Here is a 25,264-nt window from a genome sequence, read left to right on the forward strand (position 1 = left end):
ATAAAAGAGGCACGTCTTTTTAGTGTGTCTAGGGACCGTCTAAATATACACCTGCCAATCAGGAACCACAGGTACAGGCCACGGAAAGAAAAGACCAGTTAACCAAGACACACTCCGATTATTATTTCAGTACGTGGGTTAATTTATGTACAAAACATAATAGTTATTTCAACACTTTTTGACAATGGTGGCTTATTTTGTATTGAAAAATAATATATGTACTTGTTACCGGCTTACTGGGATGGATATTATTACAGAACATTGCGATGCATCCGCAAAAATCAGGTATGTTTTGTTTCTTCATTTCGAAGACTAATTCCTGACGTGACACGTTAGGTATTACGTAACCACCAGCTCGCCAGAGGGCGTATTCACTGGGATGGTACAAAATGGCTGTGCCCGTTATATATCATAGCCGTCACATTTAAGCATTTTATTAATTAATTATACTATTATACTTGTTGATATTAAACAATAATGTGCATTATATATCGTTGAATATGCATACCAGGCCAAATGCCTTAATTGTCCCTTCCTTTAAGTTACCAAGCGCAGATCTACGAACTTTGAAAGATGATAGGGGGTACCTGGTTGAAAATTAAAGGCTCTTTGCTTCTTTTACATTATACATTTCAAATATATTTCACAAAAAGGGTGTTGCATCGCCCTGGTTCCGAGCCTGGTTACTCCCAAATCAGTTCTACAAAATGCAAATAATTTTGACAGACAGATATATACATATGTATATTTTATTTAAATCTCACCCAGTATACAACATAAATACAAAAACATACCATTAAAACATAATATACAGGCTATTCGTTTCTTAACTTGAGGGATTACATACAATAAAACATACCATTAAAACATAATATACAGGCTATTCTTTTTTTAACTTGAGGGATTACATACAATAAAACATACCATTAAAACATAATATACAGGCTATTCTTTTTGTAACTTGAGGGATTACATACAATAAAACATACTAATTCATATTAATGAATAAAACGCTTTAGGAATGATCTATAAAATAAAAACCATTAAAATGCTAACAAAAAGAGGTGTAAAACAACATTCATAAAAATGGTATATAATACATAATAATTGGTTAAAATAATCATATCGTATAAGAAAGAACGTTTCATGTCATCATATAAATGTTATTGTATAAAAACATGTGATTCAACATTTCTTGTAAAGTGTGAACTTGAAATATATTTTTTATTTAACGTGAGGAAAACTGAAATTAAAAAATAAGTTTGTTTTTGTTTAATGCACGATTATAAATGAGGTTGTAATAATCACTATTTGTTGGTAAGTAAATAAATAAATAATGAGAAAAAACAATCTCTCGTAAAATGATGAGACAACTACAATTACCCCCCCCCCCCCCCACACACACACACACAGACAGAAACACACCACACACAGACACACCCACACATAAACACAGACAGACATACACAGGCACACACACACACACACACACACACACACACACACTACACACACACAGAGGAGAGAGAGAGAGACAGAGACAGAGAGACAGAGAGAGCGAGAGAGAAGGAAATATTTTATTTAACGACGCACTCAACACATTTACGGTTATATGGCGTCAGACATATGGTTAAGGACCATACAGACACTGAGAGAGGAAACCCGCTGTCGCCACTTCATGGGCTACTCTTTCCACAGACAGGGTGGTACATACCACGGCATTTGATATGCCAGTCGTGGTGCACAATGGGCCCACCGACTGACCGCGTATTAAGTGAACGCTTTACCAATGGGCTACGTTCCACCCACGAGAGAGAGAGAGAGAGAGAGAGAGAGAGAGAGAGAGAGAGAGAGAGAGAGAGAGAGAGAGAGAGACAGACATATACATATAGACAGACAGACATATGCATATACATATATATTAATCAATTAATTGCCGTAAGCATATTAAAGGAATCTAAAAGGTAATCAGTAATATAATTATGAAAAACAAATAATCATCTGAAATATCATATATACACAGTAATCAGCTGCAAAAAAATCATCTGTCTATCAATCTACCAAAGAGTTAATACGATCTACAAAGTGGCCCTTTATATATATATATATATATATATATATATATATATATATATATATATATATATATATATATATATATATATATATATATATATATTTTACGACCCTTCCATATTGTTCTGCCTATTTACAAGCATCTTCCAAAGCCTATGCATACTTTTCATAACTGAAAGGTTTTTCCACCAACACGAATCGACGTATGCCGTTTTAAGCTGTTCTTGTGTATAAAACGTTTTGTGCACACTTCCCTTTTGAAAAGCTAGTTAGCAGTATGACTCAACATATGGTGTTTTAAGTTGGTATGGTGTGTAAAGCATTTTGTACAAATTTTACATTTGTAAGGTTTTTCACCAGTATGAATCAACATATGTTGTTTTAACGTGCCATTGGATGCAAATCGTTTCGTGCACACTTCACATTTGAAAGGTTTTTCACCAGTATGAATCAACATATGCCGTGTTAGATGGTTACCGTCTGTAAAACGGTTTGTGCACACTTCACATTTGAAACGTTTCTCGCCTGTATGAATCAACATATGCTCTTTTAAGCTGGAACTGCGTGCAAAACGTTTTGTGCACACGTCGCATTTAAAACGTTTTTCACCAGTATGACACAACATATGTGGACTTAAGTTGGTGATGTATTTAAAACGTTTTGAGCACACTTCACATTTGTAAGGTCTCTCTTCAGTATGGGTCTCCACATGTTTCTTCAAACGGTAATTATTTCTAAAACATTTTGTGCACAGTTCACATTTGAAAGGGTTTTGACCAGTATGAATCAACATATGGTGTTTTAAGGATATATTGTATTTAAAACGTTTTGTGCACTCTTCACATTTGAAAGGTTTTCCACCTGTATGGATAAACATATGTTGTTTCAAGCCGCATTTGCGTGTAAAACGTTTTGTGCACACTTCACATTTGAAAGCTTTTTCATTATTATGAATGGACATATGCTTCGTCAAGCTGGATTTACTTGTAAAACATTTTGTGCATATTTCACATTTGAAAGGTTTCTCTCCAGTATGCACGCGAATATGTTCTTCTAATTTGCTCTTGGTTGGAAAGCATTTTAAGCAGACTTCACATTTAAGACCTTTATGACGACCAGTGATTGACATTGTTAGATATGTCTGTCTAGTCAGTGTTAGATATGTATCAGGGGTGGAAATTGGTGAACTGTAAAAAAGGGGAAATCTAGAGGGGTCCCGGAAATTCTTGCAATCCTAGGTTAAAATCTGTGCCTTCTGACACATTTTTGAGGAAAGGACGATTGAAATGCGAGGAAACGCAATGTTCCACGAGAGGAAAACCGCGGATCGAGGAGAATTCCCACCCCTGATGTCTGCCTAGTCAGTGTTCATCACTTCATTTGTTGTCTGTATGTTTCTGTTTAACCAGGATACATCTTCACAGCATGTGTAGTATGAGACTGAAATAGAATTAAAAACAAATCAAGTCATTTTCACCTTGTCTTCTTTATCAATTTTATTGTCCCAAAGAGTATGTTCTAAACAAAAATAAGGTACTTCTGATTGTGATATAAGTATTTCTGAAGAACCTGCTTGCACCCTTTTGAGAACGCAAACTAGAATAGCAGACCACAAGATACCATCTTCATAAATCAAGGCTAATATTCGTTCCTCGTATACATGTAGTCAAGATTACTGATATCCACTACTAGCGTCCTCTATTGGAAGAACATTTGTAACACCGATTATGTCCCTTACACGATGACATCGCTGGCCAATCACAGCATCGGTAGCATGTGACAATCTTGAAAGCAATATAAAAAATTAACCGCCGGACGCTGACGCTGCCATTTTTGTTTACAATAACAAGGGAATCTATAAGGAGCGTTGCGATTCGTTGCCATCAGATGTCATCGCATCCAATGAAATTTAAGCATTTTGTGGCACGATTTCTTGACGACATGTATCAAGGCTGAATACGAGGAACGAATATTGGCCTTGATTTATGAAGATGACAAGATACATGCTGGTGACTGCTGCTAACGAAGTGTTAAACGTTACAATGGCACGAAATAATAACAAAATAGTAACAATAACATCATTTTCATCTGAAGTTTGTTATGGGTTTTTTTTTCTTAAACTTAATTATATCGACGTTTAAATATATTATTAATATATACCAACGAAAACACTACACATGGTGGCTTAAGTGACAGCATATCGGACGAATTCTCGAAATTTTGTCATCGTGATAAAGTCTGGTTGCCCATGACAGCGTACATCTATCGTCCGATTCATCAAGGAAATTAACCAATGAAAAAAAAAGGCTTATATGAAATTTGTATTAGAAGTTATGTTTTACAATAGGTATACAAGTTTAAAATGTTTAAGACTGGATGGCAAGAGGGCATGTTACATGGGATCTATAGGTGTGGGCTTTTTTGTGTGTTTGTTTCCTTTTGTGCATTTAAAAAGAAAAAATGAGATCATTTAAAAACATTATATCGTATTTATGATATATTGAACTGGTGTAGGTATACATTTATATGTATCAATGCCGAATTCCATGTTTTTACTTGATTTTGTATTAAAGTATTTTGGAAGACATTGTTTTTTTAATATGTACAGAATCAGAAAATGGTCTCACGACTGTGTTTTACTTTAACTTCACCATGCAATTGCAATGATAAATCAGATGTGTTTTGAATGGAGTTCAATATATTAAAGTAAACTTTTATATATATATATATATATATATATATATATTATTATTATTATTATTATTATACAAGCTTGTGTGTCGTACTGATTTTACGAAACGAGTGTCAGGATTATTGTATTACCCGAGCAAGATATATAAATAAATATATATATATATATATATATATACACACACACACACACACACACACACGAATGTAGGGCGAATGTGTAGGACATTTTGCAGGGGAGTTAGCCCGAGTACTCTGACTGTTGAGGGCTAGACGGACATTTGGAGGCAGGGCTGAATATCTGTCCAAATGTCCATGTAGCCCTCTACAGTCAGAGTACTCGGGCTACAGGGGAGTCTACGTTGTCGCGAACGACTGGGTCGGATGATGTTTCGCCAAAATATATATTACAACCAGGGAAGGACTTTGACCCAAGCACCTCCTGTGAACACGCGCCGTGAATTTACTTTAAAATCCGTGTTGACACGATTCCGTACACGCGTTCCAATTCGGCTATCACTATTTATCTATGTGACCGTAGCGAGAAATCTGGTGAAAATAAATAGATCCTACAAATAAACAAAAAAACATATACAATCGTTATGTTCGATGTCGTTTCTGCACACTCGCCGAACATCAGAACGTAGTTGTGTAGATGATACTAGCTATAAAACAGGCAAAACTGAACCAACCAGTTTTGCACACAATCGAACATTTTCACCAGCTTTTATCAAAGGAACGAAGCATCCGAAAACTAATCTGGCCTACTGTTCGGACTACACATAGCCGTAAATGGACGTATGAAATGAATTATGTCGGGTCATGTCAATCAAAGCATAATCTTTACACGTTACAAGACTGCTGGTAAATATTTTTAGTCATTAAGCAATTGTTGGACTTCCTCTTTATCATCCAAGCTAGTGCATCATGACTGGTATATCAAAGGCCGTGGTATGTGCTATCATGTCTGTCACTGTGGGATGGTGTATGTAAAAGATCCCTTACTGCATTAGGAAATTGTAGCGGATTTCCTCTAATGACTACGAATTAGAATTATTAAATGTACAATTTCTGGCCCTGGTCAGAAATCGTGGTGTCAACGAGCGTGCTTGAACATGAAATTGATATAAACACATTAATTCCCGACATCTGACCTTGCAGACAATATATTTGTGGCCATACATACACACGGAGAATCTCATCGCCATCGGTCCCTAAGGCGTCATCTTGTCTACTATGACGCAACTCCTGTCTACAGCTGGTCACTGAGTACAACTATTGTGTTACAGAATCGGCCTGTGTTTATTTGTTGATGATGATGATGATGATAACTAGTTTAACGTGCCCATGTACCACTAGGGTTTCGAACACGCCCATCCCGAGTCCGACCAACGATAAGATCGGTGGCCTGACTCGGGATGGAAGGGGGGGGGGGGGAGGGGGGAGTGAAAATGGGCAGAATTTTGAAAATAGTAATTAGTAAAAAAGTTAATAGAATAAATAAAATAAAAAAAAAAGGTTACAAGCCAAAAATAAAAAGAATTGACTGCTCGGCTGAATATTTATATAATTTGGAGCATTTTAGAAGGACAGTCCAAAATTAAATAAGAGAAAGAAGAGAGGATCGGACTATTTAATAATATTTAAAAATAAAGAAGTAATTTTGACATAAAATTTTGAACGCAGATCTAAAAGTTTAAAGTCCGATCGATATGTCCACGCGAGTGGCCTCGTTAAGGCCGTTTGGGTGCACAGCTTAAAGGGACGAGATGGGCTGCATCCCGTCAAGAAAACCCCTAGATTGACAGTCGATAGACGTTGAAGGTGTAGTGCTGTGCTGAAATACAGATCTTGAGAAGCCGGATCCGTCTGAACGAGAGAGAGTATCAGACTAGGGTATAGTCCAGTCGTCATGGTTTGGTATAGTGGTGCGGACGGGCCCGACTCCGGAGGATACGAGATGGTATCACTATAAAGCAAGGTAAAGTCTAGAAAAAGAGTAGTAGGGGCCGACCCCGCTTCCTATTTCTTCTTAGAGTGGGGCGGTCAATCTTCCAGTGCTGCTAGGACAGGCTCGGACATGTAGAGACTAAACGCGAACAACCGTGGCTTTCTGCAGAATGGCCGTCATACGAGTCACGAAAAAAACCAAGTCGACAGTCAGACGGAGAAATGACGTGGATGCAAGGAATCTCGCTAAAAAAGAATCCAACCTGGTGGTGCAGGCTGTCGAAACGAGAAGCGTTCCAGCGTTCAATCAGTTCCAATGGCCGCATACATCCCAGTAGAAAACTTCATTTCGCTGACAAAAACACCGAAATGAAGGTCCCCCAAGTCGAGCACACGAAAGCACGTGCAGTGTGCACACGCGAAACAAACACGTCTTACCGCGTGGAGCTCCAGACTGGGAATGTTATTTGTTGAAAACAATTTGATTAAAATTAGCTGTACTGGGTCTACCAGTAGATCTAACAGCATTGCGTGGCTGTGTTCAACGTAGGTTAATGCATTTCCAATAATTATTAACTACCAGATATTAAATTACATTTACTTGGATCAAACGAACGTTCATATAAAATTAATTATTAAGCAAACAGAAAACTTACAACCAACCCAAAACAGAAATCTTTTATTACTTAATTTACTAGTATCCTAGCGCATTTTTTCTTGCTTTTTTAAAGGCATACTGTCACAGATTTAAGGACCTCATTTCTCTAAAAATTTATAATAAATGATAATTACATTAATGTTTAGAAACCAAATCTAGCTATCACATCACCATAACTGAACCATGATGGAGTAAATCCATGTTAACCCTCTTGGCAATATTAGTTTTTGAATTATGGACCATTGCCATATTTCAATTATTTTTACAAAATATCATTAGTAAATGGAGTATGGTGGTTACATAGATGGTTTAATAAAGTACATTTAGGGACAAATCAAATTTACATTTGTTTAGGTAATACTTTGTTAGGCCATTTAATAGGTCAGTGGTCTGTGACAGTATGCCTTTAATGAGATTTTAAACCACGGTTTCAGATTTCCTCCTATTTTTTAGGTGGCGGGTTTCAGCTCAGTCGTCTGACTGCTCGCGTCGCAGGATCGAAAAACCTCGGTCACGATGGATCCATTCACCAGAACTGGTCAATTGGCTATGGTATGTGCTGTCCCGTCTGTGGGAAAGTACATATAAAAGATCAATTGCTAATGTAGCGGGTTTCTTCTCTAAGACTCATGTCAGAGTTATCAAATGTTTGACATCCAATAGCTAGTTATTAATAAATCAATGTGCTCTAGTGGTGTCGTTAAACAAAACAAATATCCGCTCTGCTATTGGATTTTGAAATGATATAAATTCATAAAAATAGCTGTAGGTCTCAATGAAATTATTCAGCTGTAATTTCCTAGGGCCATGTAATTCATAGTATATTTTTTACATGTCACAAGACCACTGGTAAAGCTTTAACGTTGCAACAGCATGGATATTGTTTAAAGGGACATTCCTGAGTTTGCTTCATTGTAAGATGTTTCCGGCTAATAAAATATTTCTACAATTAAGCTTACATATTAAATATATTTTCTTGTTTAGAATATCAGTGTCTATGTATTCAGTGCGTTTCTGGTCGTCATAATATTTGTAAGAAGCCCAAACTGAATTTTGTCTTCAAATAATTTCGTACGTACGAAAAAAAACAATATTTTAGGAAATAAGATGAAATTTAACCAAGTACATATATTAGAACGACCAGAAACACGTTTAATATACAGCCACTAATATTTTATGCAGAAAAATATATTTGATATGTAATTACACTCGTTAAAAAGTCTCTGTTTGTCGATAACATCTTAAACATTATAGTAAACTCAGGAATGTCCCTTTAAAGAGGGCAGAAAGCAAAATTCCGCATATGTATAGTCCGAATTCCGAACAGTAGGCCAGATTAGTTTTCGGATGTTCAGTTCCTTTGTAACAAACTGGCTAAACTGTACGATTGTGTTGATCTTTTTGATTTAGTTTTGCCACTTTCATAGCTGGTATCGTCTACAAAACGATGTTCTGATGCACAGTAAGAGTCGAGAAATGACATGTAATATAACGATTGTATATGTTTTTATTTATTTGCACAAAACATTTATTTTCACCTCAGTTTCCGTCGTCCTGTCCCATAACTGGTGATAGACGAATTGGAACATATGTACGGACTGTACGTTTCGGGGAAATGAGGATTTTGAACCCCATTCTTATATTACTTTGTACTAGTTTCCATTGTAAACACAACACCTGCACCTGAATGGCGGGACGTAGCCCAGTGGTAAAGCGTTCGCTTGATGCGCTGTTGGTCTGGGATCGATCCCCGTCCAGTGTTTCTGCCAGAAGGAAATTTTTTGGTATGGCACTATGGAATTGAATGCCACCACAGTTAACTTGGGGGTATGGGAGGCCTCCCACAGAAAGAAAAGGGGTTAAGTTTAGGGTTAATGTTAAGAAAATCATACATTAATGATAAAAGTAATTAATTTTGTCAAAAGGTTAACTTTTTGTTTTAATCTGCCACAAAAATCTTGGTATGGCACCATACCCATTTTACCCTCTGGCAGAAGCCCTGCCGTCGGCGAGCCCATTGGGCTATTTCTCTTTCCAGCCAGTGCACCATGACTGGTATATCAAAGACTGTGGTAGTTACTACCCTGTCTCTGGGATGGTGCATACAAAAGGTCCCTTGCTGCTAATCGAAAAGAGTAGCCCATGAAATGGCGACAGCGGGTTTCCTGTCTCAATATCTGTTTGATCTATAACCATATGTCTGACGCCATATAACCATAAATAAAATGTGTTGAGTGCGTCGTTAAATAAAACATTTCTTTCTAATTCCGGTAAATGGGTATCGTGCATTCTATGAGTCTGGCAGATGAGGTCAACAATTTAAACGGGATCGTTTAGGCACATAGACATCTTCTTTTTAAAAAGGGAAAACTCCAAGGAAAAAAGCTAGATGTGTGCATAGCACATGCAACTTTGCTATATTTGTGTTTACTACTCCCCTATTGGTCCAACCGGAGGGGACTAGACTATAGGTTTTATCTCCGTCCAGTTTGTTTGTCCGTCTGTCTGTCCCACATATGTTTTCTGGCTTGCTTTTTTTCTCTTTTTTTCTTCTTTTCAGAAGGCTTTGAGATATTCAGCTGATATTTTGTATATAGCTTTATCAAGTACTGGTGCAGATAAAGGTTGACTTTCATGGCGATTTACCCATTTTTGACGGAGTTATGTCCTTTGGACTGAGGCAATGTAAAAATTGGTTTTCCGGTCAAGATTCTTTCTTTTTTAAAGGCCTTGAGATATTGAACTAAAATTTTGTATTTAGCTTTATCATGTACTATTACAGATGAAGTTTAACTTTCATGATGATTTACCAACTTTTCACAGATGTGTGGTCCTTGAATTTAGGAGATATCAAAAATTGGTGGGTCAGGTAGGGGACGTGTATTGCTTTAGCAGTACCCTCAAAATGCTTGTTATTATTATTATTATTATTATTATTATTATTATTATTATTATTATTATTATTATTTATTTATTTCTATTTCAGGCTCATGCTACATCTGTTATAGTGAAGATGCGGCCTGGCTAAACACAGACATAGAGAAGATAAAACAAGTGTTGAAAACTTGGCCACGGAGACGTATCTAAGAATGTCAGTCACTGGTGGTCATAAAGGTCTTAAATGTGAAGTCTGCTTAAAATATTTCATGTTTAAGTCCTTCTTAGAAGTACACATGCGCATTCATACTGGAGAGAAACCATTTAAATGTGCAGTGTGCAAAAAATGTTTTCCATCCAGTTCCAACTTAAAAAGGCATATGCCCATTCATAATAGTGAAACGGTTTTGAAATGTGAAGTGTGTACAAAATGTTTTGCAAGGGCTGACAGCTTAAAACGGCATATGTTCAGTCATACTGGTGAAAAAACTTTCAAATGTGTGGTGTGCAAAAACGGTTTTAAAAGCAATGCAAACTTACAATATCATATGCAGATTCATATAGGTAAAAAACCGATCAAATGTGAACTGTGCACAAAATGTTTTAGAACTGATTACCTTTTAAAGCAGCATGCGGTGATTCACACTGAAGAAAGACCTTTCAAATGTGAAGTGTGTTCAAAACGTTTTAAACACAATACCAGCTTAAAACCTCATATGTTGATTCATACTGGTGAAAAACCTTTCAAATGCGAAGTGTGCCAAAAATGTTTTCCAGTAAATTACATCTTAAAGCAACATATGTTGATTCATACTGGTGACAAATGTTTCAAATGTGAAGTGTGCACAAACCGTTTTACACTCGGTATCCATCTAAACCGGCATATGTTGATTCATACTGGTGAAAAACGTTTCAAATGTGAAGTGTGCCAAAAACGGTTTTCACTAAATTACGACTTAAAACAACACATGTTGATTCATACTTGTGAAAAACCTTTCAAATGTGAAGTGTGCTCAAAATGCTTTACACACCATACCAGCTTAAAACGCCATATGTTGAGCCATACTGGTAACTAACGTTACTAATGGGAAGTGTGCGTATATCTTTGTATACACAGTCACAGCTTAAAACGACATATGCTGATTCATAGTAGTGCAAAAACCTTTCAGTTCTTAAATGTGTGTATATGTGTTGGACGATGCCGGTAAATAGGCAGGACAATATGGACTGGTCGGAACAAGACATATTTTAAACATTATAGGGTGTATACTACCAAATCAAATCCCATAGATGACAATAGTAAGATATGTGGCTAAAACCTACCTGCAGCGTATCAATTGACATAAACGCTACGGATATAAATACTGCCACCCCTCGTCCTTAATGTGAATCAGAAAAAATTGAGGGTCAAGCTGCTCATTTCTGAGATAACGGGTAGCGTCTATGACTACCCTACTTCCGCACAAGATTCGAGTACGTTTTTTTTACAGGTGCCCCATACATGTTTCAAGCACAAGGCTACTTGACACATTGGTACTAGATGAAATAAAATTGCATTTGTGTTTTTTTACCCAGATGAAACTTCTTTCTTTTTTTAAACCACAACACTCACATTTATCAAAGTTCTTGAATAAAGAGTATACTCTTTTTATCATCAAATTTGTGTGATCCTCATTTTTCATTTAAAGGTCAACGTTTATCAAACACGTTATTCACTATTGTTTGGTATCTACGTATACCTTTTACAATATATATGAAGTATCAATAAAATACATTTGAATTTTTTTACCCGTTTTTAATATATTCGCAGTAAAAAGTCGCGTTTTCCCCAGAGCTTGCCAAAACGCCTGTCGACTCCAAGAGCTAACTCTCACGTGACCCCGTGATGCGCTTACCGGCATAACATAAAAGCGTGATTTGCAGCCTTTCAGACATTTTACTGGGAAGGTGTAACACGTGTATTTTTAAAACGCGAAAATTTTATTCTGTTGAATTGAATTGTATGGATGGAATATTCTTTTGGAAATAGATTTCAAATGTAAAATATGGTGAACCATTGTTTATTGTTTGGATGTATCAAAGCAGCAGTTTTTCGCAACTTTAAACAAACCGACAATCACAGGGTTTGCATGGAAGTGGTTCTTAAATAGAACCCGTGCGTAATGGAAAGGACCATCATGATGGTATAGGATCTGCAGTGACCACTTCATCCCTGGGGATTACGAAAATTATTTAAGGTGGTCGATAAATATGACACCTATTTTTTGTTTTTTTAAACATATCTGGCACATGTTCTACGATTGCGCATGGTACAGCAAACAAGAAACCACGACGAGCACGAGCTAAACTAGAGCTTAAAAGGGTGGGGGAGGAGGCGGGGAGGGTACCAGAGCAGGGGCGGCAGTGTAAAATATAAGATAAGACAAATATAACCCACAAAAGTGCCTCTTTAAAAAGTGTTACGACCATACGCCTTCCCTGCAGTGGCGTAGGGGGGGGGGGGGGGGGGCGCACGGGAACACCCCCAACTCCACCCCCATCAAACTTTAAAAAAACAAAAAACATTTGAATCACCGGTTTTCCCCCACCCCCCACCCCCACCCTCCCCAATCCCAATATAAAATCCTGCCTACGCCAGTGGAGGGTACCAAGCCTAGAATGATAAAAAAATATATGGGGCGTGCATTTCATAATTAAATACAAACTTTTCGTGCGTGTGTGTGTGTGTGTGTGTGTGTATATATATCAGGCGCGGATTTAGTGGGGTCAAGTTTTTTTTTTTTAACTATAGCATACACTAGAGTGGAATTACACAAAAATGCACTTATTTCAAAATTTCGCGGGGGAGCATGCCCTCGCCCCCCCCCCCCCCCCCCCGCTATTTAAAAATTCTGGATCCGCGCCTGAATATATATATATATATATATATATATATATATATATATATATATATATATATATATATATATATATATATACACACACACACACACACACACACACACACACACGCACAGTGGACTCGGTCCAAACCGGCATTATGTGTAAACCGGCAGTTTTAAAGTCCCGTTCAGCTACCGTTAATGTGTTAGGGAAAAAGACCTGTTGACACTGGATGCCTTCTATTTCGGACTTGGATGCAAATTCCAGAACAAAAGTACGGTTCATGTAGTAATTAGCTCTGTCTACACCGGCGCGCGATCTTGCCCCTAATGTCTATACCTGTACGCGACCATATCTCTATTTTCTGCATGTGGTCACCTTTTAGACAATGACTGCAGTTCTCCAGTAATTGGAACACCACAGGAAGTGTTATGAAATAATCGCGCCACTTTGAAAGCTTAAAGCCGCACACCCTAGTTCCATCCAGCGAAAATAAATTATAATTTGGTTAATCTACAAACCTGTAACACACTTAGATCACGTTTTTATCAAATGGAGTGAAAAGGCAGGTTTTATATCGATAAATACCATGGGAATCCCCATGTCCCAATTGCTTGAAATAATTTTGAAAGTTAGTATTCTGATGTCACCGGTAGAAGCACAGCAATGCCTACGTCACGACAAATTTCACAGACTTGGGGTGCGTTCGTTTCACCTCTCCTGGACATGTTCCAACTGTTCTGTCCTGGTTGTATCCCCTCTCCAGATATCGTAAGACTTAGCAAAATTATTGGTTTTAAGGGTTTGTAACGTTTTGTATTGAGACACTTACTTGTCTGAACTTTATTGTTACTGAAAATGTTCACGAACTGTGAAGAAAAATCTCACAAATGAACAACAACAAATCGGATGTTGATTGCACGAACCGTGCACGAGAAAACAAACCGAACCAAAATGATAACGGTCACGTGATATACCAACGTCTGTGACATTAAAAATAGATTGGACCTCGCTTGCTTAACGGTTTTTTCTCGACAACACGTTTTGTGAAAAAATGCATTTCGTGGTTTTACAAACATCAGGGTTACCAAAAAGCACTCCAGGTGAATGGAAATGTGTATTCTAAATAATAAAATGTAAGTAAAGTGCAATTTTATTTGTGAAAAATGGGGTTTAATAGCGAAAAACAACGCCGTAATGGTTAACAAATAAACGTAACTAGGGTGTGTCCCTTTAATAAACAATGAACAACACCTGTAGTAACGGGTGTAGGTAGCAAGATAAATCGTAATAGTATTTGTATGTGTTCATACATGCATTGCATCATACCGATCTGTCTAAAACAATAAATTCAGATTCCTACTTTATGTGATATTAATCAATAAAATAATGTTATTTATTTTGCTTGTTGTTTTAAATGTGTTCTGATCTGAACACATTTTTTATTACAGTCAAATGTTAATTTCCCACTTTCAAAAAGTCGGGACTGAACTTGTGTCCTGCTTCTCACATGTAGGTAGATAACTAGGTTAACGTGCTTATAAACCACTTCCTCGCCAATCGAGGTACATTAGAGTAGGTGTACAAATGTGATAAGACCAAAATGTCCAAACTAGCGTCCGTTAAGAATCAGCTGTTTTTCCAAAAATCATTGTCAGCTGTCGGCATGTTGACCTAACAAAACGCCGGTGCCACGTCACAGGTCTGATGCGGGTCAAACAGACTGAGCAGTGGGTTTTTTCCCCAAGCGTTTTACAAAAAGTCACTTTATTAAAGGGACACACCCTAGTTACGGCTAGTTGTTAACCATTACGGCGTTGTTTTTCGCTATTAAACCCATTTTTTCACAAATAAAATTGCACTTTACTTACCGTTTATTATTTAGAATATACATTTCCATTCACCTGAAGTGTTTTTTGGTAATCCTGGTAATCCTGGTGTTTGTAATACCACAAAATGCATTTTTCGTATTTCTGAAAAACGGACGCACGTTTGAGAAAAAACCGTTGAGCAGACAAGGTCTAATCTATTTGTAGACGGGATATTTCCATTTCAATGTCACAGACGTTGGTATACCACGTGACCGTTATCATTTTGGTTCGGTTGTTTTCTCGTGCACGGTTCGCACAATCAACATCCGATTTGTTGTTGTTCATTTGTGAGATTTTTCTTCACAGTTCGTGAAAATTTTCAGTAACAATAAAGTTCAGACAAGTAAGTATTTAAATACAAAACGTTACAAACCCTTAAATCCAATAATTTTGCTAAGTCCTACGATATCTGGAGAGGGGATACAACCAGGACAGAACAGTTGGAACGTGTCCAGGAGAGGTGAAAAGAACGCACCCCAAGTCTGTGAAATTTGTCGTGACGTAGGCATTGTTGTGCTTCGAGCGACATCTACCGGTGACATCAGAATACAAACTTTCAAAATTATTTCAAGCAATTGGAACATGGGGATTCCCATGGTATTTATCGATATAAAACCTGCTTTTTCACTCCATTTGATAAAAACGTGATCTAAGTGTGTTACAGGTTTGTAGTTTAACCAAATTATAATTTATTTTCGCTGGATGGAACTAGGGTGTGCGGCTTTAATAACTGGAATGGTATTTTTGTTTTTTATTTTTAATACTGTAATGTTTATGTATTTGTTTATATACTGTGTATTAAAAATGTGCCATAAGCGTGGACCTTTAATCATCGGCTATTGGAAGTCAAATATTTGGTCATTTTGACTCGTAGTCATTAGAGGATACCAGCTACATTTTCCTAATGCAGCAAGATATCTTTTACATACACCATCCCACAGTGACAGACATGATAACACATACCACGGCCTTTGATATATCAGTCGTGGTGCACTGGCTGGAATGATAAAGAGGAAGTCCGACAATTGCTTAATGACTAAAACTATTTACCAACAGTCGTGTGACGTGTAAAGATTATGCTTTGATTGACATGACCCGACATAATTCATTTCATACGTTCATTTATGCGTAACGGCTACAGCTAGTTTATGAATTTTATGAATTTATATCATTACAAAATCCAATAGAGCCAACATCCAACACGACGTCAAAGTTTGAATTCCATCTCCATATCGCCAAGGAAACGACTTTTGGATTCGCGAAGAATATCGAGTAATTCACTGTTTACACTGGTAGGAATGGGAGTGGGGGCAAGGACAGAAAGGTAGACCTACTCTACATTGAAATAAGCTAATAATTATAGGACGTAAGGATTCAATATTTATTTATTCAAATATGTAAACTCTTTTCAAGTAGAACACACCAAACACAATAAAGTAGGATGGAACTGTTTTCCTTCCTGTCCTGAACGGAGGAGCCGGTCAAAAGCTGGCACCTGAGCCCATGACAGACGTGCGGTAAAACAGCTTGCTCTGAATGTGCGCACTCAACACATTTTATTTACGGTTATATGGCGTCAGACATATGGTTAAGGACCACACAGATTTTGAGAGGAAACTCGCTGTCGCCACTATATGGGCTACTCTTCCGATTAGCAGCAAGGGATCTTTTATTTTCCCTTCCCACAAGCAGGATAGCACAAACCATGGCCTTTGTTAAACCAGTTATGGATCACTGGTCGGTGCAAGTGGTTTACACCTACCCACTGAGCCTTGCGGAGCACTCACTCAGGGTTTGGAGTCGGTATCTGGATTAAAAATCCCATGCCTCGACTGGGATCTGAACCCAGTACCTACCAGCCTGTAGACCGATCGCCACCGAGGCTGGTGAATGTGCACATTAAGCCCTATGACTTGACCTGACCGGTTATTGTGACAGGTTTCCAAAGCCATAATTCTTCGTTTTCCCTTTAGCATACGACCACAATACAGGAGCGTCGTAAGCAATTAAAAGTTGGTACGGCCATGAAAGCAAAATGGCCTACTATGCGATTGCCAGAGAGAGAGAGAGAGAGAGAGAGAGAGAGAGAGAGAGAGAGAGAGAGAGAGAGAGAGAGAGAGAGAGAGAGAGAGAGAGAGAGAGAGAGAGAGAGAGAGAGAGAGAGAGAGAGAGAGAGAGAGAGAGAGAGAGAGAGAGAGAGAGAGAGAGAGAGAGAGAGAGAGAGAGAGAGACCGTTTTACACACTGTATGAATGGCGTAGCGCTTTAGCGCGAAGTAGTTCATGCATAAGTGTGTGAAACGGTTTGGGTGTTTATCATCGCATGAACGTCAACAATATAACGTTCAATTCTTATAATTCCAAATGCATTAATATTGCCATTATACAAAACTATATTAAAAAACCCAATCGAACTCCACAATGATTTACAACTGTATCAATACACAAATAAGGGAATTCCCTTAGAATGTTACATTCGTTATTTTCCGTCAAATTCCCGATTCATTATATTGATTTACATAAGGTTTTATAAATTTCAATTTTCTGAACCAAATGTGGATAAAACGTTATAAAATTTAAAATAACAGAACATCAACTGTTAACGCAAAAAATGTTTTGATGAATTTTGAACTATTGTCCGAACCAAATTGTTAACAACTACGAAAAATTGCTCTCCTACCTTTAATTGCCGTTAGATTTCCTCCAAAGTTTGTCCAGACAGAAATCTTGAAAAAACCATTACAGTGACACAGATTCCACATACCAGATGATAACTATGTCACCTATATCGACTTCGCTGCGAGCGCATAGGGCAAAAAGCACGTAATTTTGTGCAAATGCCATTTTGACTTTTTATGGAATATTCTTCAAGAGGGGTGAAATGATAGGACTTAATCTAACAACGTCATAACATGTTATGATATAAAAGCAAACGTGATGACGTCATATTAGTATTTGTTTTATTTATTTTTAATTATTATTAATTAATTTTTTTATGATACCACTAGAAATCATTGGTTTCATATTAATTGTGTCACATACTTTGGAGGCTTTCACCCCTCTTGAAGAGTATTCCATAAACAAGCAACATGGCAGACGGCAGAAAACTGCATGTATTTTTCCCTATGCAATCTCAGTAAAGACGATATCGGCGACATCGTTGCAGGCTCATGTGTGGAATCTGTATATTTGTAGTGGTTTTTTTTGCGATTTGTGTCTGGACAAAATTTGGAGAAAACCTAACGGCAATTAAAGGTAGGAGAGTAATTTTTTGTAGTTGTTAACAATTTGGTTCGGACAATAATTAACATGAGGGAGAGCGTCAAATTATTTAGAAGATTTATCTACTACGTAGCCTAATTACTATATTAAAATTGCAGTTGTCAAAAGTTGAATTAGTGAAAATTAATGAAAACTGACTTGAAAGGGATAAAGTGGTTTCAGTGTTACTGTGTGTGTGGATTTCAGAGGAAGTTTGTGATTGTGTGATATTATTCTCGGAAAGGACAGGTCGCGGAATTGTGCCCGAAGGCGTATGTGTTTTCGCGCGTGTAAGTTGTCGGTTTAGTGTTTTTGTCAAATGTGACAGAGCTGCGCTCATGTCTCTCTTTTGATTTGTTGAGCATTCTCTGCTATATCTTCTAATAGAAGCTTCGTTTTTGTGGCCTGTCATATACATCATGTGTGTCAGTTCAAAACCGGAGTCGTTTAAAGCCTGAATTGTCACCGTCACTCACAGGACTTAAGGATAAAAATAGAAACGGGGATTCCGTTGTTTACCGAAAAAGTGCAGTTTTCACGTTCATGGAAGAATGAACGTTTTTTTTTTTTAGATCACGTGATAGCATTTTAGCCAATCAAGACGCCTATTACAAAACAGTAATTATAAAATGGAATTATATCGAAAACAAAGGTTTTAAAAAACCAACCACATAGCTGGGGTAATAAATATAATAACAAACTCGGTACCAGTTATTATCAAATTTATGTCCCTCGCGAAATAATTTTCACTTGTCACTCGCTAAAGCTCGGTGACGAGTGAAAATTATTTCACTCGGGACATAAATTTGATAATAACTGGTAACTCGTTTATTATCCTCTATATAATAATTGTAGGCCAAAATGAAATTATTTTAATGTAGTTTCCGGAACCCACGTAATCCAAAGTATGATCTATACATGACACAAGAGTACCAGGAAACATCGTTCGTCATTATGCAGTGTGTTGGGAGAGGGCAAAACGCACCTGTCCGAAAGGAAATTCACTTTGTCGACAAGGGCGGGACGTAAAGAGCACGCCTGGTGCGCGATTGGTGTAGGATCGATTTCCGTCGGTGGGTCCATTGAGCTACTTCTCGTTCCAGCCAGTGCACCACAACTGGTAGGCTATACCAAAGGCCGTGGTATGTCCTATTCTGTCTGTTGGATGGTGCATATAAAATATCCCATGCTACTAATGAAAAAAATGTAGTGGGTTTCCTCTCTATGACTGTGTCAAAATGACCATATGTTTGACATCCAACAGCCGATGATTAATAAATCAATGTGCTCTAGTCGTGTCGTTAAACAAAACAAACATTAAACTTTGACGACACGTGTTGCATGTTGGCTGCGCTATTGGATTTTGAAATGATATAAATTCATAAAAATAGCTGTAGGTCTCAGTGAAATTATTCAGCTGTAATTTCCTAGGGCCATGTAATTCATAGTATATTTTTTACATGTCACAAGACCACTGGTAAAGCTTTAGCGTGGCAACAGCATGGATATTGTTTAAAGAGGGCAGAAAGCAACAGTCCGCATATGTATAGTCCGAATTCCGAACAGTAGGCCAGATTAGTTTTCGGATGTTCAGTTCCTTTGTAAGAAGCTGACTAAACTGTATGATTGTGTTGATCTTTTTGGTTTAGTTTTGCCACTTTCATAGCTGCTATCGTCTACAAAACGATGTTCTGATGCACGGTAAGAGTCGAGAAATGACATCTAATATAACGATTGTATATATTTGTTATTTATTTACACAAAACATTTATTTTCACCTCGGTTTCCGGCGTCCTGTCACATAACTGGTGATAGGCGAATTGGAACATATGTACGAACTGAACTTCTCGGATCAATGCGGATTTTGAACCCCATTCTTATATTACTTTGTAGATAATTAATTTCAGTTTTCAATGTAAACACACCACCTGACCTATCATTTCAGTTGTAGGTGTGAGGTTACCGCAAAAACAGCAGTGAGACCGTTTCTAATTCTGTATTAAAAATGTCTTGATTCCAGACGGTTCAATCTAATTAAAATTAGCTCCACTATTACATGTGGATCTAACACCAGCCAGTTGGAGCTCATGTCCACCAATCAAAACCTTACTTGCGGAATCCTGCCAGTGATTTAAAACTAACAACACTGCGTAGTCCCCAATGTCCAGATAACATTTCGTCTGTAAATAATAATTTAAATATTGACCAATCACACTTCGCCTTTTATAACGTTATTTGGGAGCATACAAATTCTAAAAATATCGGGCGAGTCTATTTTAGTGGCCGCAGTACAGCGAACCATACCAATACGTACGGGGTGGGTTATCACTGTCAGTCTTCAATTTGACATTAAAAATTATTTATTTATTTATAAAAAACCCCAAACTAAATCAGTCTTCAGTTTTACATTACAAATTATTTATTTAAGGCATTCGTAATTCACACGAAACATGTCGTATACCCTCAGGATAATTCGGAATGTTTTCAAATTATTTTTAAATCACTAGCAGGATTCTGCTAGTAAGGTTTTGATTGGTGTACATGAGCTCCAACTGGCTGGTGTTAGATCCACATGTAATAGTGGAGCTAATTTTAATTAGATTGCAGACGGTTTAAATGGAAATCTAGGAAAAACATTAAAATTCAACTTTTGCATACATAAATGTACACAAAGATGAAGATGAAGATCAAGAGAGAGAGAGAGAGAGAGAGAGAGAGAGAGAGAGAGAGAGAGAGAGAGATGGGGGGGGGGGGGGGTACTGTTACAGATGAAGTTAAACATTCATGGTGATTTACCCACTTTCCCACTTTAGGAGATACCAATAATTGGTGGATCAGGTAGGGGACGTGTATTGCTTTAGCAGTACTCTCACAATGCTTGTTTTAATTATTATTATTATTTATTTCTATTTCAGGCTCATGCTACATCTGGTATAGTGAAGATGCGACCTGGCTAAATACAGAAATAGAGAAGATAAACCAAGTGTTGAAGAATTGGCCACGGACACGTGTCTTAACAATGTCAGTCACTGGTGATAATAGAGGTCTCACATGTGAATGTGTTATAGTGAAGATGCGACTTGGCTGAACACAGAAATAGAGAAGATAAACTAAGTGTTGAAGACTTGGCCGCAGAGACGTATCTAACAATGTCGGTCACTGGTGGTCAGAAAGGTCTTAAATGTGAAGTCTGCTTAAAATATTTCACGTTTAAGTCCTTCTTAGAAGTACACATGCACGTTCATACTGGAGAGAAACCTTTCAAATGTGAAGTGTGCAAAACATGTTTTCCATCCATTTCCAACTTAAAAAGGCATATGTTCACTCATAATAGTGAAAACGGTTTCAAATGTGCAATGTGCGCAAAATGTTTTATATCCAATTCCAGCTTAACAAAACATATGTCCATTCATAATAATGAAACGGTTTTCAGATGTGAAGTGTGTACAAAATGTTGTGCAAGGGCTGACAGCTTAAAACGGCATATGTTGATTCATACTGGTGAAAAACGTTTCAAATGTGAAGTGTGCACAAACCGTTTTACACTCGATAGCCATTTAAAACGGCATATGATGATTCATACTGGTGAAAAACGTTTCAAATGTGAAGTGTGCGAAAAACGTTATCCACTAAGTTACGACTTAAAACGGCATATGTTGATTCATACTGGTGAAAAACCTTTCAAATGTGAAGTGTGCGCAAAGCGTTTTACACTCGGTAGCCATCTAAAACGGCATATGTTGATTCATACTGGTGAAAAACGTTTCAAATGTGAACTGTGCTCAAAATGTTTTACACACCATACCAAGTTAAAACACCATATGTTGAGTCATACTGGCGACTAACTAAAAAAGCAGTTGCACCTGAAAGTTACAAGGTACCTTTGTAACCTCACCGTGGTGCAGGGGTGTAACATTCTCTTTGAGAATGGCCAATGCAGCACAAATCCCCTTGTTTTAAAATTTTGAATAAAAGTCGGTATCTATTTGTCATATTTGTATTTTAGCACAGTTCTTTACACTGTTTTAATTAACTGTTGAATTTTTATATTGATGTTGATCATCACATTGTGTTTACATTTACCATAGATTGACACCCAAAAGCCGATGTATTTTTCGTACTGGGGTGTCGTTAAACATTCATTCATTCATTCATTCATTCATTTGTTCCACTATAGTGGAAATGGAATGGAAAGTATCTTGCATACAAGATTAAGGCACACTTGTACTATCTTAAATGTTGATTTATATCGCTGTGGACTAGTTGCAGATCCATCCTGCAAATGTGGGTACCATTACGAGAGCAGCTTCCGTTACTTCTTTCAGTGTAAACTTTATACCCAGCAAAGACAACATCTATTAGACTCTCTAAGCACATTTGTACCAATAAACCTCCAGTTAGTACGAAACGGTAGAACCACACTTAAGTGACGACACAAACAAGCAAATATTTCATTATGCTCAAAAATACATTAAACAAACAAAGATTCAATAAATAAAATATAGTTTAATAAATGATTAGATAAATAAATTATCACTCGATAAAAATATATCAAAATGTGCGGAATTTATCGACCATCCCACGTCAAAGCCTCGCCGTTTGATTAGAAAGATAAACTACTTTAGTTTCCCGATTTTTATTCTATTTTGTTTTATTCTATATTTTTATTATTAATTTTATTATTTTAGCACTTTATTCACACTACAAATCTATTTTGCTTTATATTCTATGTATTAACTGTGTTCTGAATATTTATTGTAGTCTTTCTTTCGCTTTCACCTTATATACACTGTTAATTTGTTTTGCTTTATGTTTTATGTGTTTACTTCGTTTCAAATATTTGTAGTATATTAGTCGCCTAAAATGTTATAATATTTGTAATTAGGAGAGGGCATCGTAAGTTGAATAACTTGTGCCGAATCCTTTTGTGTATTATATATTATATAACTGCAAATGCAATATGTAGGACAAACTACCCAACCATTCAGTACCCGACTCAGTAATCATAGGCACAACATTCTGTATAATAAACAATCTAAAGCACCCCATGTGGCCCCTCATTTCAATATAGCAGGACATGATTATAATTTCACTGTGTTACAAAAGATTGTTAATCTTGATAAAACTAAATTGAACATTGCCGAATCACTCTGGATGCACCGCTTGAACACAATGTGGCCTGACAGACTTAATGAGTATGACCCAAGCAGTCATTGACTCTTCTTTTACTTTCCCCCAGTCGGCTTATCCTGTGATTTTTTTAGTCTTTTAACTTGACATTTTCACTTGAACTGTTTTTTATTCACCTGTTTTTAATACTGAACTCCTGGTTTTATGTTTAGTTTGCTCCTGAGGATGTCAGTATTTAGCTGACGAAACGTTGAGCCTTTTAACTTGAGATTTTTAATTGTGGTTTTTAGACAGAGACTTCATGTATAAAATATGTTTCAAACAAACTTTGCTAATGGGAAGTGTGCTCATATCCTTATCGTTTTATACACAGGCACAGCTTAAAACACCATATGTTGATTCATACTGGTGGAAAAACATTTCAGTTCTGAAATGTGTGTATATGTGTTGAAAGATGCTGGTAAATGGGCAGGACAATATGGAAGGGTCGAGACATGACATATTTTAAACATTATATATCATTGACGTCCCAAACTGCGTTCATCTAACGACAAAAACACGAATACGATATTTACGGAAATATTATTCTACATTTTTCAGCTACGATATGTGAAACAAAACAGATTGCAATCAATTAACGTAAAAAAAATCAACAATGTGGATGTAAAATAAATCCATTCTAGTAAACAAAAGTGAAACGCCCTCCGGTAAACAGGAAAGAGTGCGACGTTTCTAACTGCGTTCAGGCGCATGCGTTTGCAAAAAGTATCGTAACACGCATGTGCGCTTCGTCATTTTTCATTTTTAAGGCCACTACCTGAACAAAATATATGTTTCTTAACTATGCACAGTTGACAAACTCTTAGTTTAATATTTTTTTTAAAAGGAAAATTCAATTTGTCAAGCGTTCTGGTCCGGTCCGCGTTTTACCAACACACATCGCTAAAACTCATGTCGATACTGATAGGCATTACGTTTATACCAGTGAATAGTTTGTACAATATCATTTTTTAACACAATTTATACACTAAATATTATTTACAATTAATATGAATGGATTATGAATACTATTCACTACAATAGAGGCATAAAAATGTAGCATACCTTTTGCAGATCGAATGTAATAATTGAAAACAAATTCTAATAACAAGGGTCTTAAAAATCGTAAAAATTAAATGCTTTGGCCTTGTTGATCTGGCACGTGTGAGGTCATGTGACACGCACCGAATGTTAATTCATCTTTCTCCATTTTAAGTCAATTTCTACGAGTCATGTGGACCCGATATCGGTAATTTTAAGGAAAAACAAAAACGACTTGGTAAAATTAATGGTTTTAGGGGTTTGTAAAGTTTTGTATTTAGATACCTACTTTTCTCAACTTTATTGTTTATGAAAATGTTCCTAAACTGTGAAGAAAAACCTCATAAATGAACGACATGCCGATGACAACAAATCGGATGTTGATTGCGCGAATCGTGCACGAGAAAACAAAATGAACGGAATTGGAACCATAACGCAGTTAGAGACGTTGACGATATAGAGAGGAGGCGAAAGCCCCAACAAAACCGCATACATAGAATCCAACGAGCCAAGCATCTCAGGCGATCGCTCTACCAACGTAGAGGGGGCGAGACGTAGCCCAGTGGTAAAGACCGGCCTCGGTGGCGTAGAGGTTAGGCAATCGGTCTACAGGCTGGTAGGTACTGGGTTCGGATCCCAGTCGAGGCATGGGATTTTTAATCCAGATACCGACTCCAAACCCTGAGTGAGTGCTCCGCAAAGCTCAATGGGTAGGTGTAAACCACTTGCACCGACCAGTGATCCATAACTGGTTCAACAAAGGCCATGGTTTGTGCTATCCTGCCTGTG

At 37.2% G+C, this 25,264-nt stretch overlaps 2 protein-coding genes and 1 long non-coding RNA gene across 5 annotated transcripts in view; 2 read left to right on the plus strand and 1 right to left on the minus strand.

The window, feature by feature from the left end:
- LOC121373578 overlaps positions 1 to 10,387 on the plus strand; it is a 29,028-nt gene extending 18,641 nt beyond the window's left edge. The window contains exons 4-5 of one of the 2 annotated variants that reach the window (XR_005958099.1): positions 7,829 to 7,927; positions 10,362 to 10,371. This is a non-coding gene — a long non-coding RNA (uncharacterized LOC121373578). Of the gene's footprint in view, positions 1 to 7,828; positions 7,928 to 10,361 lie in introns of both variants that reach the window. The other variant, XR_005958100.1, reaches the window with a different exon arrangement.
- LOC121373576 (zinc finger protein 257-like) lies at positions 2,172 to 5,688 on the minus strand. 2 transcript variants are annotated; one of them, XM_041500262.1, is made up of 2 exons: positions 5,460 to 5,688; positions 2,172 to 3,516 (listed from the first exon to the last, which is right to left on the minus strand). In XM_041500262.1, exon 2 carries the CDS (start codon positions 3,203 to 3,205, stop codon positions 2,342 to 2,344), a length of 864 nt encoding a protein of 287 aa, XP_041356196.1. In that variant the 5' UTR covers positions 3,206 to 3,516; positions 5,460 to 5,688; the 3' UTR covers positions 2,172 to 2,341. The 2 variants fall into 2 exon arrangements, with proteins under 2 accessions (XP_041356196.1, XP_041356195.1); XM_041500261.1 differs by having other exon boundaries at positions 5,363 to 5,688.
- Positions 10,388 to 19,817: 9,430 nt separating the features above from the next.
- On the plus strand, positions 19,818 to 22,252 carry LOC121373577 (gastrula zinc finger protein XlCGF71.1-like). Its single transcript, XM_041500263.1, has 2 exons — positions 19,818 to 19,966; positions 21,181 to 22,252. Exon 2 carries the CDS (start codon positions 21,415 to 21,417, stop codon positions 22,108 to 22,110), a length of 696 nt encoding a protein of 231 aa, XP_041356197.1. The 5' UTR covers positions 19,818 to 19,966; positions 21,181 to 21,414; the 3' UTR covers positions 22,111 to 22,252.
- Positions 22,253 to 25,264: the final 3,012 nt, after the last annotated feature.

This window comes from Gigantopelta aegis, chromosome 5, assembly GCF_016097555.1.
Source record: "Gigantopelta aegis isolate Gae_Host chromosome 5, Gae_host_genome, whole genome shotgun sequence".
Lineage (NCBI taxonomy): Eukaryota > Metazoa > Mollusca > Gastropoda > Neomphalida > Peltospiridae > Gigantopelta > Gigantopelta aegis.

What these genes read in the sequence shown, in the direction of transcription:
- LOC121373577 (XM_041500263.1), top strand. Translation starts at nt 21,415, where the DNA reads ATGTCGGTCACTGGTGGTCAGAAAGGTCTTAAATGTGAAGTCTGCTTA.
- LOC121373576 (XM_041500262.1), bottom strand. Translation starts at nt 3,205, where the DNA reads ATGTCAATCACTGGTCGTCATAAAGGTCTTAAATGTGAAGTCTGCTTA.